The following is a 16,954-nucleotide window of genomic DNA, read 5'->3' as shown; positions in this document are numbered from 1 at the left end:
TTCTAAGGTGTGTGGACATTGGGAGTCGTTTTTTCTTAAAACCACCCCAGGCAGCTAGACTGAAGGCCACAGATTCATTGAAGTTGTCCTTCCATCAGCTGAGGCCCAGTTCCTGGAGCCTCAGGAGTCTGCACCCTTTCATGCCCTAAGTCTGCTCCAGATGAAGCCTTCCTGACTCCTATCCCCATTGCTCAAAAGAGATTTCCAGATTGTTCGCCCTGCTGGCCATCTCCTGTGGACTGTTCTAGCTACCCAGGCTCCCAGTCAAGCAACGGTGCTGGTTTAATGGTCATGGGTGGAGCCATGGCCGGTGACCTCCTTGGCCTTTGCGGCATGCGAAGGTGGCCTGCAGTTATGCCGCTGTCTGGACGTTACCAGCACACCATGAGTCCGAGTTGACAAAGTCCTCCTACCTAAATGCATATACCATGTAGACAGATTTCTCCTGCCTTGAAATTATACTAATGGTTTTTAGGTGTTTATTCCTAATGACTTGATCAGCTCGGGCTGCTATAAGAAAATATTATACACTAAGTGGCTTATAAACAAAAGAAATGTATTTTTCACAGTTCCAGAAACTGGCAAGTCCTAGATTAAGGTGCAGATTCTGTGTCTGGTGGGGGTTGCTCTCTGCTTCAGAGACTGTGCCTTCTAGCCCTGTCTTCACTCTGCGGAAAGGGCAAGGCAGCTCTCTGGGGTCTCCTTCATAAAGGCACTAATCTCAATCACAAGGGTTCTGCCCTCAGCACCTAATCACCCTCAGAGGCCCCACCTCCCAACACCATCACACTGGTGATTAGCTTTCAACGTCCGAATTTTTTGTAGGTGGGGGAACACATATTCAGACCATGGCACCTAAGAAACGTCAGTTTCTTACATTTGGCCGCCTAAGTGACCGCACGCTGCGGGAGGGGAGCGTTTATTCACGCCTCCGCCATTTTCCATCTCCATTGCTTTCCAGGCTTGCTGGCTGAACAAGTAATGAACAGACGGGAGGAGAAGTGTGTTCTCACCTGCACACCGACCTCAGAGTTGAGTCACTGTAGTGTCTGCTTTCTCTGCTTGGCCATACCAGCATGCCATGATCTGTGGTTTGTCGCATCCAACTTTCTTCCCTTTTTTGCAAACTGAGCCATTTCCATGGCTCCAGTCTTCTGGGCCTTGCTTTCTCTGGGGCTCCTCAAATATCACAGTCAGCAGCACTGAGACTTGACCTGCCCGGTCTCTGGCTACTGCTAAGACGCTCAACCGCACAGAAAGCTTCCTTTAGGGCAGACAGTTGCTTTCTCATCGGCTTCTCACTTTCTTTTTATGGCCCAATCAGTTATAAATCACTCAGGACAAAGGAGTTGTTAAGTAAAAAGAAACTTTTGGAGGCCTCTTGATTTGATTTAGATGATAGTAGTCCCCCTTTCTCCAAGGAGGATACGTTCCAAGACCCCAGTGCACACCTGAAGCCTCGGATCGTACCAAACCCTACCTACACTATACTTTTTCCTATATAGAAACAGGCAGGTAGTGTATACGGCATGAACATGCTGGACAAAGGGATGATTCACGTCCATGATGTGATGGGACAGGACGGTGCAAGACTTCATTAACACTGCGAAGAATGGTGCACGATTCAAAACTCAGGAATTTTCCATTTAATACTTATGGGTCACACTTGACCGCGGGTAACTGGAACTGCAAAAAGTGAAACTGAGAATAAGGGGGGACTAGAGCATATTTAAAAAGCTGGTTTATGGAAACTGACCATTTTTGGTAAGTTTCCAGTTACTGTATGAACTTTGTCCCTCACACAACTCAGATAAATGCTGCATGGAGAACGTTTCTAAAGTTTCTTACTGAGAGTCAATGGGACATTCGGAGAGATGCAGAGATGCAAAGCAAATGTTTCCAGAAGAGGCTTTGTTATCAAATATCTTATCCTCTCTATTTGTCTTTGTGAAATTAGGAGGGCAGTCAGAGATAAACCACGCTCCCTCTTCTTGCCCTCCCCAAATGTTAACTACTGTTATAATTTCCTGCCTGGCTTAAAGAGCGATTCAAATGCATGGAGGTTTTGTTGAAAATTTTCCATTGGCAAGTATGTGCATCTGAAGTAGGCTGTTGAGGGATGGCTAACATCTCACACTGGTAGGGCTGTGGAAAAATTCAAATAGGGCTGCAACTGTTAGATTTTTCGAAATGAAGGTATACATTTTGGCATACACCCGTTAACATACAAGTTCAAATGTCGAAGGGATCACTCGGCGGCTTTCAGATTACCTGCTCCTCCCCTCTGGGTCTGTATCCTGGGGTGGGGGAGAGGTCCACCAGGCATTTTGAAGAGGCTGACAATTTCCCACTGATCTGAGAGTGAAATAATTATCCCTTTCTCTAGACTCAGAAGTGAAAACCAACCCAGAAACTATAATGGCTGAAAACTATATTTAAAAATTAACATGCACCAAACAACGTGATAGCTTATGCAACTAAACTTGAAAAACAGATCAAGCATCTCCACTATTTTTGAGCTTGCATTTAGCTTATCGTTTTACTTTTCTGCTCATGCATTTCCGTCAGCACTAGGGAATCAACGTTCCTCATGGCTTTGAGGGCTGCAGAGTGCTACTCTGAAATACAAAAGAAATACAAGAGAGAGGAGAGAATCTACAGTGGGAAGTCTAAAAACATGTAACTATGTCCTAAATACATTTGTCTCAAGTTTCTTTGATGGTATCTGTGTTAATTTTTATCAGAAAGATCTTCTTGGTTATGAGTATGGTACTAAGAAATAAACCACATTTCTCACATGGGCCATGCAAGCCTCCAGCTGGTTACTGGCTCTCCAGCTCTCCAGTCCTCAGACTTGGGCTGGAGTCTACAACACGGGCCCTCAGCTCTCTGGCCTTTGAACTCTACCACCAGCTCTCCTGGGGCCCCTTTTTGCAGATGGCAGATGGTGGGACTTCGCAGGCTCCATAACCGAAGGAACCAATACCTTAATGAATGAATCTTTCTCTCTATAAATATAAAAGTACACAGAGGAGATATATACACACACACATGCACACATATATATACACACACACACACACACACAGGCCACATGTATTTTTTTATATATCGCTCTCCTATTGGTTTTGTTTCTCTGGAGTGCCCTGACCACACTTTCTTCTCACCTCTGCTACATCATTTACTCCCTGGGATCCTCTCTCTCTAAAGAACCTCCTGATTGCCTCCATCACAGCCTTAGTTTTCACTCCTCATTTTTTTTGCAGTGGAAAATAACTTTTATGGAGACCCCACCAGCTGCAAAATCTGTTCCTGGCATTAAGCTCCATCTTCTATTGCAATTTGGTCTTTCTTGAGTGGTTTCATGAATACTTTCCATGAATATTTTCTTTCTTACATGGTCTGGGAGCAGCCATGGCCAAACTTGGCAGTGGTGTCAATAAATTTAAGGTCAGTCTTCTCCAGAGCCCACCATTTGGTCTGAGCCAGCAAAGACTTGTGAAGGGTGAGCACTCACTTCTTGGTTCCCACCACACATTCCTTCAGCATGACAAAGTCACTGGTCACTTCACCTTATGGGACAAAGTCACCCAGAGAGTTGATGCTCTTGTCAGTCAGGTCATGGTCAGCGGAGGCACTGTTCTTGATCAGTTTGTCGTCCTTGATAAGGTAGCCCTGGCCGATCATACAGATTGATCTTCTTGTAGTGTGGTGATGGTAGCCTTTCTGTCCAGTGCATGCCACAGAGAAGGTCCACACAGGCAGGATGCCATGCCCCAATCCAGGCCACCTTGCACAGGCCTCATTGGGTCTTGCAGGGTAGCTTCTTGGCATGCCAATGACTTGTGACCCCTTTGTAGTCTTTGCCCTTGGTCACCTTGAAGATGTCAATCATCTCATCCTGCCCAAACACTTGGTTCACAGGTACCTGCTGCTCTAGCCTCTCCCGGTCCCAGTCCAGCTTCTTGGCCACGGTGCCTCTGTTCACCTGGATCTCCAGCAGCGGGGCCTTCTTCTGGCGCAGAGGAAGCAGGTGCATGTGGGTGTGGGCAGTGACGTGGATGACTTGGCAGTACTTCTTCATGCTGCTGAAGTCTTGCTCCAGCTGCTTCTTGCTATCCTTATTCTGCCATTTCTTGCAGTAACTGGTAAAGGCCTTCTTCTTAGATTTATGTCAGTTCTTAGAGAAGTGCTTTTTGCACTCATTGCTGATGTGCTTAGCAAAGATGGTCTTGGAGGTCTGTAGGCCTTGAGGCTTGAGGGGTTTCCACGTAGCCCACAATGCCCACAGTCACCATGGCGGTATCTCCACAATGATCACAGCCTCTACCACCTCCTTCTTGTTCACGTTGGATCCTAGCCTGTTGACTTCTTGCACGACGTGGGTCATGCCAGCCTTGTATCCCAGGAAGGCTGCGAGGTGGACCCGCTTGGAAGGGTCATCCTTAGGGAAGCTCTTCGCCTTCCCACGATGCTTCCTGTGCACTTCCGAGGCAGGAAGCCGAGGGACCCATGTCTGGGAGTGGAAAACTTCCTGTGAGACATCACTCCATCAAATTTCGCTGGTAGAGCCTAATTTTTTTTTCTTTTTTTGAGACAAGAATCTCCCTCTATTGCCCAGGCTAGAGTGCGGTGGTGCAATCATAGCTCACTGCAACCCTGACCTCCCAGGCTCAGGAGATCCTCCTGCCTCAGCTGTCTAAGTAGCTGGGACCACAGACACACGCCATCATGCCTGTCTAATTTTATTAAAAATTGTTTGTAGGGATGGGGGTCTCCCTATGTTGCCCAGGCTGGTCTCGAACTTCTGGATTCAAGTGATCCTTCTGTCATGGCCTCCCAAAGTGCTGGATTATAGGCATGAGCCACTGCGCCCAGCCAGTTCTAACTTCTTATGGCAGAGGGACTCAGGAGGCAGAAGGAAAACCTTCCTTTTATCCTTCCAGAAATTCCCAGTTGGAAGACTATATAGGAAGTTCATGGTGCTGGATTTCTTCCTGGCTTCCATGCTGTTCCCATCCCCCAGATGGTTTTACCTCTTCCTCCTGCCTCAATATGTGGCTGTAATCCGGATTCTCCAGCCTCCATTCACATGGATTTTCCTATACCTCATGCATGCCCCACCTTCAACTAGAGTTTTCCTGAGCAGGGATATGTCCTGATCCACACCACTGGTCTTTCTCTCTCCTGAGTCTGTCCTGAACTTCCAGCTGTGGAACCATAGACAATGGTTTGACTCAACAGCTCTAAAGCCAGCCCTGGTCCGTCTGTCCTCAATCTTCCCTCTGTTCCAATCAAGACACCTGGAGTTCACTTCAACTCCTTGGTCTCCTCCTGTTTCTTCCACACCCCGTCAGTCATGCCAGTCATCCTTTGTGGTATCTCTTGCATCCTTCACGATGTCTCCTGCATTTGTTTCATCTTTTTATATCCAGTACTTTCACTTTAGGGCAGATCTTCATTTGAGCATTTATTCATCTCTTCAAAAATAATTACTGCATAGCTCTTGAGTTCCAAGCGCTGTGAGAGATGCCGATCAGAGTTTTGGGTCACTCTAGCTGCTGCAGGGGAACAGGCTGTAGAATGGTAGGAGAGGAGGTGGGGGCATTGGCTGGGAGGCTGGTGCAGTTGCAGCCTGAGAGGCAATGATGCCTCTTGGTCAGGTGGTTGCCATGGAGATGGGGAGATGTGGGCAGACTTGGGCTATGAGCATAGGCTCCTGAAAGAGTCTCCTGCTATTCCATATCCCCCATGAAGCCTCCCCTGCCACTCTGGTGTCTAAGATCATCACCCTCCTTTGAGTATGCAGTGCCTCCATTGGCCCTTTGCCTGTGTAACCAAATATGTCCTTTCTCTAAGCAGTGATCTTTGAGCTTTTTATAAAAGGGACCTCTTGAAAACATGAAGAAAGCCCACACACCTTTTTCCCAGGAGAACGTTCCTTCCCATGAAAGTTTACATAAAATTGCAGGATGTTTAACCATGGGGCCCCTGTTCCCTAGGCTAAGGACTCTATTATCTCTATTGCCCATAAGCCAACCCCTCACTTCTTTCCATCTTCTTCTCTTATTGTATTTCAGTGGACACAGAAGATGCTCCAGACATACACTTCCACGATGGCGCCCTCATTCCTGATAATTTCCTTTGGAAATACATGATATTCACTTGTCCATTTTTGTAAAGTCATGCAAAATTTGGTTTGAAATGTTCTAAAATAACCTAAGAATGTGGTTGGCTTAATCGTTCAATGTGGAGCAGCTCTCTGGGCCAAGGGATTGGAGAGGAGGAGCTGTGGTCAGAGTTAGGTCTGCTGGCACTGCAGATAAACAAATGTTTTCATTGTGAATTGTGCTCTGTAAAGGTCCAAGGGTCCTTCCAGAAGAATTTAGCACTAAGTTAAATCATTTTGAGGCTGGAGTGAATTTAGAGAAGACTCATTAATGTTCATGTGATCATGTGACAGGTCAATACCACTTTAAATTGTTTCAAATGGTCTAACCCGTGGCCTGAAAAATAACAGAGGAAACAGTTGTAAGGATAATTGCATAGTGCTCTGTTACTGTTACTTTTGTTTCTAAAGCCAATGTGAGGTCCACACAACTGTGAGACAAAGGCGATTACTTTGGTATTGAAGGCACTTTTGCAGGACTGCTATCAGTTTGCAGAAAATGTCCTCCTCCTGGCACTAGCATTGTCTTCTGTTAAAGCGCTTTCCACAGAGCAGTCCTTAACTGCAGTCCACAACAATTTGGATTTAAAACTGAGGACTCAAAAGAAAGACTTTTTTTTTTGAGAGTTCTGTATATATTCTACGTGCTAATCCTTTGTCAGATAGATAGTTTGCAAATATTTTCTCCCATCTATAGCTTTTTTTTTTCATCCTCTTCACTGGGTCTTTCACAAAGCAACAGTTTCTGATTTTGATGTGGCCCAATTTATAAATTTTTCCTTTTATGGATCCTGCTTTTGGTGTCCAGTCTAAGACCTCTTTGCCTCGCTCTAGATTCTGAGGATGTTTTTCCTATGTTTTTAATCTCAAAGCTTCATAGTTTTATGTTTAAGTCCATGACCCATTTTGAATTAATACTTGCGTAAGGTGTGAAGTTTACCTAGAGATTCATTTTCTTGCCTGTGAATGAGAGACTAATTTTTAGAACCTGATATTTGAATGTATTTATTGTGCTTCTTTTTTTGTTTTCAGTACAGATGGGGTCTCATTGTGTTGCCCAGGCTGGGTGCCAACTCCTGGCCTCAAATGATCCTCCTGACCAAGCCTCCCAAAGTGCTGGGATTACAGGTGCGAGCCACTGGGCAGGACTACTGTGCTTTTGTGTTTTCTCTTCCACTAGCCCCGAGCTGAAGACGAACATCCCAGACTGTTCTGTTTTCTTCTGTCTTTCAGCATCTCAGTATGGAGGGGCTCCGATGGATCCAAATGAGGAAATGAAAACATTCATCTTTTAAACATTAAACTGTTTCACCAAGTTTCTTGATGAAAAGATCAAATGCATGCAAGATTACTAATGACAAGATGTTTTATTCTAAAATGGTCTTGTGTACAATTACAGAGATCCACCATGACAACCCTGCTCTTTCCCACTCCACTAGCCCTGCATTAAATCGGAAATTCACACAGAAACACTGATTCATTGTGAAATTCAACCGAAACGTTCAGCAGTTCTCATGACTTTTTTGCACTTATAGATTTTTTCATATTTATGTTAATTTGTAACTATCTCATGGACTTGCAAAGCTTTTAGCTCTCTACCTGTGTGATATTTAGAAAATAACTTATTTTCCATTTAAAGAGGTTAGTTGAAATATTCAGATAATCCTATCAGTTTTTAAATATAAGGTCTTTTCCAAGTTTTCTGATTATGCATCTAGAACTGGCAATTGATATGTGGTCTTATCAAAATACTGAAAGAACAATCATGCAGCTGGGCCCTGCGAGGGCTGGGATAAGCCAGCAACCAGACACGTGAGACAGAACTGCTTTCCTCTGTCTTCTCCCGTGCCCTCTAACCATGAGGAATTAGAGTGCCTTTTGCTCTAGGTCAAAATGTCAATTCTCACAAAAGGATCTGAATAACTGGTCTCAGGAATGGTTTGAGGTTCTCTGGGGTTGACACCAGAGTAAGACTTTTAAAAAGTCTCTGGAAAAGGTAATGTGATCTCTAAGAAGTATAGCAGCCTAGCTTAAATATATCAATGTTTATTAGCTGACCCTTTCTTCTTTTAATAATCACATTGTCACTATGCAGACCTGCATTTTTCATGAAAAATTTCATTTCTGATTCTGAAGGCGTTTCCCCTTCATTTGCAAGCATTTCATAAATGCTGATGTTCTCAAACTTTGCTTTTTGTTCAAAACTGTTCATCGTTAAGTGACTCTTTAATAGCTAGTTAATAAAATACTTTCACCCAACAAAGACCAGATTGTGTAGCTGGTAATTTCAGATTTATACGGAACAAGCTTCACTAACAGCAAATTTTTAATTTGCAAGTATAAAACTCCCTCGTGCATATTTAGAGGAAGAGATTCTTAGAATAAAATTGGAATGCTTCCAATTCTCTTTATTCTTAGGCACTTCTTCAAAATTATCTTGTAGAGTAAGTGTATGATTTTTAAAATTAACTGTATTCAGGGGGCTTTTATTTTTTTTCCAGAACAAGCTAGAACTTCTGGGGTACAGACAGAACAATAGGGCCCTAGGCGGTCTCCCAGATCGGGTTCCCTGGAAACACTCAGATGGAGATGGATGTAGGTGGTCTACTGGGAACACCAGCCAGAAAGAAGAGAGGGAGGGAAGCAGCCCTGGGCAGAGGGAGAAGCTAAGTTGTGATGCAATTGCAAGAGAGCTGTCAGCTGATCCCAGAGGGAACAGCAGAAGCTGGGAGAACCCTCGGAGTTGTCCAGGCAAGGAGAGGGGCTGGGTTTTGGTACTATCACGTGACTATCCTTGCATGCAGGCTGCCCCAGAAGGGGTGTAACCTTGCTTGCAGTGGCACCCTTAGACTGTAGCAATTCCTGGGGTGGGATTCAGCTGTGAGTGTCAGCACTGGCACGTGGGGAGCCAGGTGCTTGAGTGCCTTGGTCCCGAAAGGGGTATCCGAGGGGCCCAACTCAGCGTCTACTGCCAGTGAATTGGGTTGGGCCCCAAATGAGCAGTAAGGGGTCTCTTTTCTTTTGTTCATTCAGTGAATATCAGTGGAACGTGGTTAAAGAAAGGGATGAAGACAAATGGAGGCAGATGGAAGATCCACTGTGGGTCACAGTGCAGGAGCCAAGCATGTGAAATGAACGACTGCCTTCAGCCGGCCAGCCGCAGTCATGCCCAGTGCTTTGAACACATGGTTGGCTTTTATTTATTTATTTACTTTTAAATTTATATATATATATTTTGAGAGAAAGTCTTACTCTATCACTCAGGCTGGAGTGCGGTGGCACTTTATTGGCTCACTGCAACCTCTGCCTCCTAGGTTCAAGCGATTCTCCTGCCTCAGCCTCCTGAGTAGCTGGGATTACAGGCACCTGCCACTACGCCTGGCTAATTTTTGTATTTTTGTAGAGATGGGGTTTCACCATGTTGGTCAAGCTGGTCTTGAACTCCTGACCTCAGGTGATCTACCCGACTTGGCCTCCCAAAGTGCTGGGATTACAGGTATGTATTTTTAGTAGAGATGGGGTTTCACCATGTAGGCCAGGCTGGTCTCGAACTCCTGACCTCAGGTGATCCGCCTGCCTTGGCCTCCCAAAGTGCTGGGATTACAGGTGTGAGCAACTATGCCTGGCCAAAATGTTGGCTTTTGTTACCATTGCCTACACTGTGAGTCTATGCCAGACTTGGGTGCTGTGATTTTATGTTTACCATTACCCTTTCTCCCTTGCTCGTAACTTCTGACTCAGGTAGCTCGTCCTACTTGACTGCACAGGCTGTCCCTTTTCTCTCCCACTGTGACCTGGCACCAGGGTTCCCAGACACGGTCTGCCAGACCCTTGGAGCTGCTCCTCCCACGCAGAAGTTCGCGAGTCTGCGTGCTGGTCAGAACCATCCTTGGAACATGAGGAGCATGACTGTGGCTGTCTGAGCCAGAGCTGGGTCACATAACCTCTACCGATCCACTCTGGAGAGCTGATGCAGATTGCAGTAACAGCGGGATCATGATTTTTTTTTTTTTTAAATATTAAGTTCTGGGATACATGTGCAGAACGTGCAGGCTTGTCACATAGGTTGTTGCACCTATCAACCCATCATCTAGGTTTAAAGCCTTGAGTGCATTACATATTTGTCCTAATGCTCTCCCTCCCGTTGCCCCCTACTCCCCAACAGGCCCCGGTGTGTGATGTTCCCCTCTCTGTGCCCATGTGTTCTCATTGTTCAGCTCCCACTTATGAGTGAGAACATGCAGTGTTTGGTTTTCTGTTCCTGTGTTAGTTTGCTGAGGATGATAGTTTTCAGCTTCATCCATGTCCCTGCAAAGCACATGAACTCATTCACTTTATGGCTGCATAGTATTCCACGGTGTATATGTGCCACATTTCTTTATCCAGTCTATCATTGATGGGCATTTTATTTGGGTTCGTTCCAAGTCTTGCTATTGTGAATAGTGCTGCAATAAACATATGTGTGCATGTGTCTTTATAGAATGATTTATAATCCTTTGGGTATATACCCAGTAATGGGATTGCTGGGTCAAATGGTATTTCTGGTTCTAGGTCCTTGAGGAATCGCCATATTGTCTTCCACAATGGTTGAACTAATTTATACTCTCACCAACAGTGTAAAAGTGTTCCTATTTCTCCACAGCCTTGCCAGCATCTGTTGTTTCCAGACTTTTTAATAATCACCATTCTAATTGGTGTGAGATAGTATCGCATTGTGGTTTTGATTTGCATTTCTCTAATGACCAGTGATAATGAGCTTCTTTTCATATGTTTCTTGGCTGCATAAATGTCTTTAAGGATCCACTCTTCAAGCTGATTCCGATTGGATTTTGGTCAGCCGTGAAGTGGTATCTGACTGCAATATAGTCTACTTCAAACAGTAATGTTTTAGGATGAGACCATCTTCAAGCCTGAGATCCGTTTCCCATAGAAAGAGTTTATGCTGAGAACACATGAGCCCTGAGAGTGCACTTCTCCTGCAGGCTTCACCATGAAGATCCCCCCAGTTATTGGCAAGTTCATCCCACCTCCACTTCCAAACCCCCTACACGAGGCAAGGACGGGCCCAATATGACACTGTGTGAACTCTGATTTCCTTTAGTAACAAATACTTCTGTTAAAATATATCCAGATATCAGTGCTAGATGATAAATGTGAATGAACACATTTTGGTTAAATTAGTATGATTATTTTGACTTTCCAGTATTTACTTGGTTTGTTAAGTATTTTTACTTCTCTCTACCACTGAGGAAAGAAAAGTGGGATAATTTATTTTGAGGAAGGAAAACTTAAAGCTATCACATATGTGAGTCAACATGTGAGGTATCTGAGTGTTGAAACCATGATTGATCCTAATTGATACTTACAAGTTATAGAAAATGTGGCAATGGATTGCTGATCAATATTTAAAAATTGAAAACCTGTTGGTAGATAACATGGTTTCTCCAGGAAACAAATGGCTGCAATCCCAACAGATTTGGAAATACCTCATTGACCCAAAGCAAAAAAGTCACTAAAAAGAAAATGAAATCAAATTTCTAAAATTTATACAAATATTTTACCTTATTTTTTTCCTTGGTTCCTTTCTTTTGTCTTTTGGTTTTCTTAGGTTGTTTTTCCTTTTTCTTCTTTTTCTTCTTTTCGTTTTTTTCTTCTTCTTCTTGGTTTGCAATGATATCCTCAATAACCTAGTGAAAACCAAAATAATCATAGCATTTTCACAGATCCCTATCGAGAGGAGGACTGTTTTTCCTGTCTGGAAGGAAGTATTTGTGCTGGTCAGTATCTCCTCTCTGCCTGGCCCTGGACCCTGCAGGCCGACCCCTTGTGGGGTATGGTGGGGGTTCTGCCTGCCATCTACCCTTAGCTGGATTCGTGAGTAGGGGGCAGCAACCTCAGTATAGATGGAGAGAGAGTCTGGACATTTCTGAGCCCAATTCCTTCCCTAATTCCACCCGCTCCAGCTCTTGGAGGTTCCACAAACTCTAGGGGAGGTCACAGCTTCCTCAACGTCTCAGCAACAGCTGGATGTGCCAGCCCTGCCCACAACTCATCAAAATCCAGGGGGAGGATGCCACTGTTTCCTACCAGGCTCTGATGGCAACAGCCACTCTTGCAATAACTTCCATTTTCATGAGTTGGTTTCTTTCACCAGTGATTTAATTTATATTCCCTACAGTGACAAAAGACCTTTTATCCTCCTAAATTATAAAATATTTGTTAAAAAGCATCCAGTTCACACAGGATTAGCACCACTGCAGAACTATTATACATTTGTTTAAAAAAAAAACATATAATTCAGTTCAATACAACAGTGTTCACTGAGCACTCACTCACTGCCATAGAGAGCGGTGACAATGACAGGACACGCTTCCTGTTTGGCCCCCGGGGCTTTGCTCATCACTCGTCACATGGCCAAGACAAGCTGCATAAGCTCTCTGAGACTCAGTTTCCTCAGCTCTAAAATGGAGCCAGCATCTCCGTACACAGCACTTAGGATCCGCCGGGCAAGCTCCTGGAAGTCTCCCGGAGACAGACTCCTTCACTGCTACACCAGACGCACGGGGATTGCTGTTGTTGCCCCGTTTTATGGATGAGAGAACTGGGACACACAGAGTGCAGTATCCCAGCCAGGGACACACAGCTAGTGAGTAGCTGAGCTGGGATTCAGGTGGCACTAACCAGAGTGAATTTCATAACGCAGGGAGAAAAGAGGCACGATGCATAAAAATACATGTCAACTTACTCCATCGTACAAAATGCACAGAGTGAAACCAACAATCCATACTCCAGATTCAGGTACATACACATGTAGTCCAAGTACAAAGGAATGTAAGGGAATGACCTACTCCAAATTAAGTACAGCAGTTGCCTTTGAAGATGGAGCAATTAAAAAATTGGGGGTGGGGAGACAAGGGCTAATATTGTTTTATCCTAGTGTGGAAAAAGGAGAGAGGTGAAGCATGTGTTGTGCACATATTTGGCCATGCAAAAATGATCTTTTCCCAGCCCGGGCAACATGATGAAACCCCATGTCTACAAAAAAATACAAAACATTAGCCAGGCGTGGTGGTGCACACCTGTACTCCCAGCTATCTGGGAGGCTGAGGTGGGAGGATTGCCTGAGCCTGGGAGGTAGAGGCTGCAGTGAGCTATGATCCAGCCACTGCCCTCCAGCCTGGGCGACAGAGTGAGATCCTGCCTCAAAAAATGAAACAAAACAAAACAAAACAAAACAGACAAAGGTTCATCTCGACTCACAGAATCAAGGTGTGGCTGCCCAGTTCTTCATTGCACTGGAGCACTTGGAACACAGACATCGTTTGGACCTTAGAAACTGCAAAACTTTCAGAAATGTAAAGACTTAAAAAAAATAGTCTGATATATAAAATATGAGCAGCTGAAAAAAAGATGAAATCCTTATTTGTGGAGTATACATTTCACTGTGGCCTTATCAGTTAAGCCTTTTAAAGTCTTACCAATTAAATGGTTTATTTCATCTCTCTCCTTTTAAAGTTTATCAGTTTAAATTTTTGAGTATTACATTTTCATGGTTCACAATTCAAAAGTTACGAATTATATTATATTATACATAAATACATAATATACAGTGAAAGGTTTCCTCCCCATACTATTAACCAGCCAAGAAGATCCACTTTCTCTTTTTATGTTTATTTTTTATTAAGGCATAATTGACAAAAATTTAATATAGTTACAGTACACAACATGACGTTTTGATATATGTACACATCGTGGAATGATTAAGTCAAGCTAGCTAACATGCCCATCACCTTATTCTTAGCAATTTTTTGTGTGATGAGAACATTTACAATATATTCTCTTAGCAATTAAAAAATATACAAAATAATATTGTTAATTATAGTCATCATGCTGGACAATACATCTCCAGAACTTTTTCCTCCTGTCTAATGGAAACTCTGTACCCTTTGACCAGCATCTCTCCATTCCCTGATCTTCCCCTCCCACCCTTGGTAATCATTATTCTACTCTCTGCTTCTGTAAGTTAATTTTTTTTTTTAGATTTTATTTATAAGTGAGATCATGCAGTATTTGTCTTTCTGTGCCTGGCTTATTTCACTTAGCATAATGTCCTCCAGGTTCATGCATGTTGTCACAAATGGCAGAAATTTCCTTCTTTTTTAAAGCTGTATAGTGTTCCACTGGGTACATACAAATACATTATGTTTATCCATTCATCCATTGAAGAACACTGAGGTTGCTTCCATATCTTGGTTATTGTGAGCGACGCTGCAATGAACATGGAAGTGCAGACATCTCTTTGACGCACTGATTTCATTTCCTTTGGATACATACTCAGTAGTGGGATTGCTGGATCATATGGTAGTTCTATTTTTCATTTTTTGAGGAACTTCCATGCTGTTTTCCATAATGCCTGTGTTAATTTACATTCCCACCAACAGTGTACAAGGGTCCCTTCTCTCACATCCTTGACAACATTTGTTATCTTCTGTCTTTTTGATAACAGCCATCCTAACAAGTGTGAGGTAATCTCTCATTGTTTAATTAGCGTATGTCTGTTGCGTTGAGCATTTTTCCATATACATGTTGACCATTTGTATGTCTTCTTTTGAGAAATGTCTATTCACGTCCTTTGTCCAATTTTAAATTAGGTTGTTTTCTTGCCATAGCAGTCTTTAAATTCTTTATATACTTTGGATATTAACGCCTTTCAGATGTATGGTTTGCAAATATTTTCTCCCAATTCATAGGTTGACTCTTCTCTTTTGTTTCCTTGCTGTGCAGAAGTTTTTTAGTTTGGTGCAATGCCATTTGTCTACTTTTACTTTTTTTGCCTGTGCTTTAGGGGTCATATCCAGAAAATCACTGCCCAGATCAATGTCATGGAGATTTCCCCTATGTTTTCTTACAGTAGTTTTATAGTTTCTGGTCTTTTATTCATGGCTTTCACTCATTTTGAGTTGATTTGTGTATATGGTGAGAGATAAGGGTTCAATTTCCTTGTTCTGCATGTGGATATCCAGTTTTCTCACACCATTTATCAAAGAGACTTATCTTTCTTCCATTGTGTGTTTTTGACACCTTTGTTGAAAATCAATTTGCTGTAGTGTGTGGGTTTATTTCTGGGCTCTCTCTTCTGTTCCATTGATCTTTATGTCTGTTTTTATGCCAGTATCACGCTGTTTTGCTTTCTGTAGCTTTGTCATATATTTGGAAATCAGGAAGTGTGATGTCTCTAGCTTTGTTCTTTTAGCCCAAGATTAACTGGATATTTGAGGTGTTTTGTGGTTCCATATAAATTTTTGAATTTTTTTTTCTATTTCTATGAAAAAGTGTCACTGAAATTTTGATAGTGATTACATTGAATCTATAGATCACTTTGGGTAATATGCTCATTTTTACAACAGTAATTCTTCTAATTCATGAGTACAGGGTATCTTTCTGTTTATTTGTGTCCTCTTAAAATTATTTCATCAATGTTTTGCAGGTTTCAATATACAGACTCTTCAACTCCTTGGTTAAATTTATACCTAAATTAAAAAAAGTTACCATAAATGGGATTGTTTTCTTGATTTCTTTTTCAGAAAGTTCACTGTTAGTGTATGGAAATGCTACTGATCTTCTGTATGTTGACTTTGTATCTTGAAACTTTACTAAATTTGTTTGTCAGTTCTAATAGTATTCTTAGTGGAGTCTCTGGGGTTTTCTTTTTTCTTTTTAAAAAAATTTAAAAATTTAATACAGACAGGGTCTTGCTTTGTTGCCCAGGCTATTCTCGAAAACCTGTGCTAAGTGATCCTCCCACTTCAGCCTCCCAAACTGTTGGGATTACAGGCGTGAGCCACCACGCCTGGCCTCTGGATTTTTCTACATACAAGATCAAAAACAGGCAATTTCACTTCTTCCCTTCCTATCTGGATGCCTTCTATTTCTTATTCTTGCCTAATTGCTCTGGCTGGACTTCTGTACTAGGTTGAATAAAAGTGGCAAGAGTGGGCATCTTTATCTTGTCCAGCTCTTAGAGGAAAAACTCAGATTTTTCACTATTGAGTATGATTTTAGCTGTGGGGTTTTCATAGTCTTTATTGTGTTAAGTTCCTTCTCTGCATAATTTGTTGAGTTTTTTTTTTATCATGAAAGAGTTCTGAATGTTGTCAAATACTTTCTCTGCATCTATTAAAATGATCATATGATTTGTATCTCTCATTCTGTTAATGTGGTATATTACACTGATTGATGTGGATAGGTTGAACCACTCTTGGATCCCAAGGATAAATCCTGTTTGATCATGGTGAATGATTCTTTTAATGTGCTCTTGAATTTGGCTTGCTAGTATTTTGTTGAGGGTTTCTGCATCTATGTTCATCATGAATATTGGCTTATACTTTTCTTTCAGTGTCTTGTCTGGTTTTGGTATCAGGTTTATGCTGGCCTTATAAATGAATTTGGAAGTATTTATTTCTCTTCAATTTTTGGGAAGAATTTAAGAAGCATTGGTATTAGTTCTTTACATGTTTGGTAGAATTCACACAAGAAGCCATTTTATCCTGGGCCTTTCTTTGTTGGAAGGGTTTTGACTACTGATTCAGTTTCTCTACTCACTATGATTTTCTATTTTTTTTTTGTGATTAGTCCTGTTGTTGTATAAGAATTTATCCATTTCTTCTAGGCTAATGAATTTGCTGGTATATAATTGTTCATAGTAGTCTCACGATCTTTTGTATTTCTATGGCATCAGTTGTAATGTCTCCTCCTTCATTTTTAATTTTATTTGCCTGACTCTTT

General features: G+C 42.4%; 1 protein-coding gene and 1 pseudogene across 3 annotated transcripts in view; both read right to left on the bottom strand.

Moving 5' to 3' along the window:
• The window catches only part of IQCA1 (IQ motif containing with AAA domain 1), a 166,811-nt gene that overhangs the window by 72,241 nt on the left and 77,616 nt on the right, over positions 1 to 16,954 (bottom strand). For all 3 annotated transcript variants that reach the window (XM_050751654.1, XM_050751655.1, XM_050751656.1), the window contains one exon: positions 11,731 to 11,856. In XM_050751654.1, coding sequence (XP_050607611.1) covers positions 11,731 to 11,856 — 126 coding nt within the window. The remainder of the gene's footprint in view (positions 1 to 11,730; positions 11,857 to 16,954) is intronic.
• On the bottom strand, positions 1,934 to 11,721 carry LOC126932615 (60S ribosomal protein L3-like; annotated as a pseudogene).

Source organism: Macaca thibetana, chromosome 12 (assembly GCF_024542745.1).
Source record: "Macaca thibetana thibetana isolate TM-01 chromosome 12, ASM2454274v1, whole genome shotgun sequence".
In the NCBI taxonomy this organism is placed as follows: domain Eukaryota; kingdom Metazoa; phylum Chordata; class Mammalia; order Primates; family Cercopithecidae; genus Macaca; species Macaca thibetana.
Note: the sequence above shows the minus strand (reverse complement) of the source record. Positions and strands in the feature narration are given on the sequence as shown.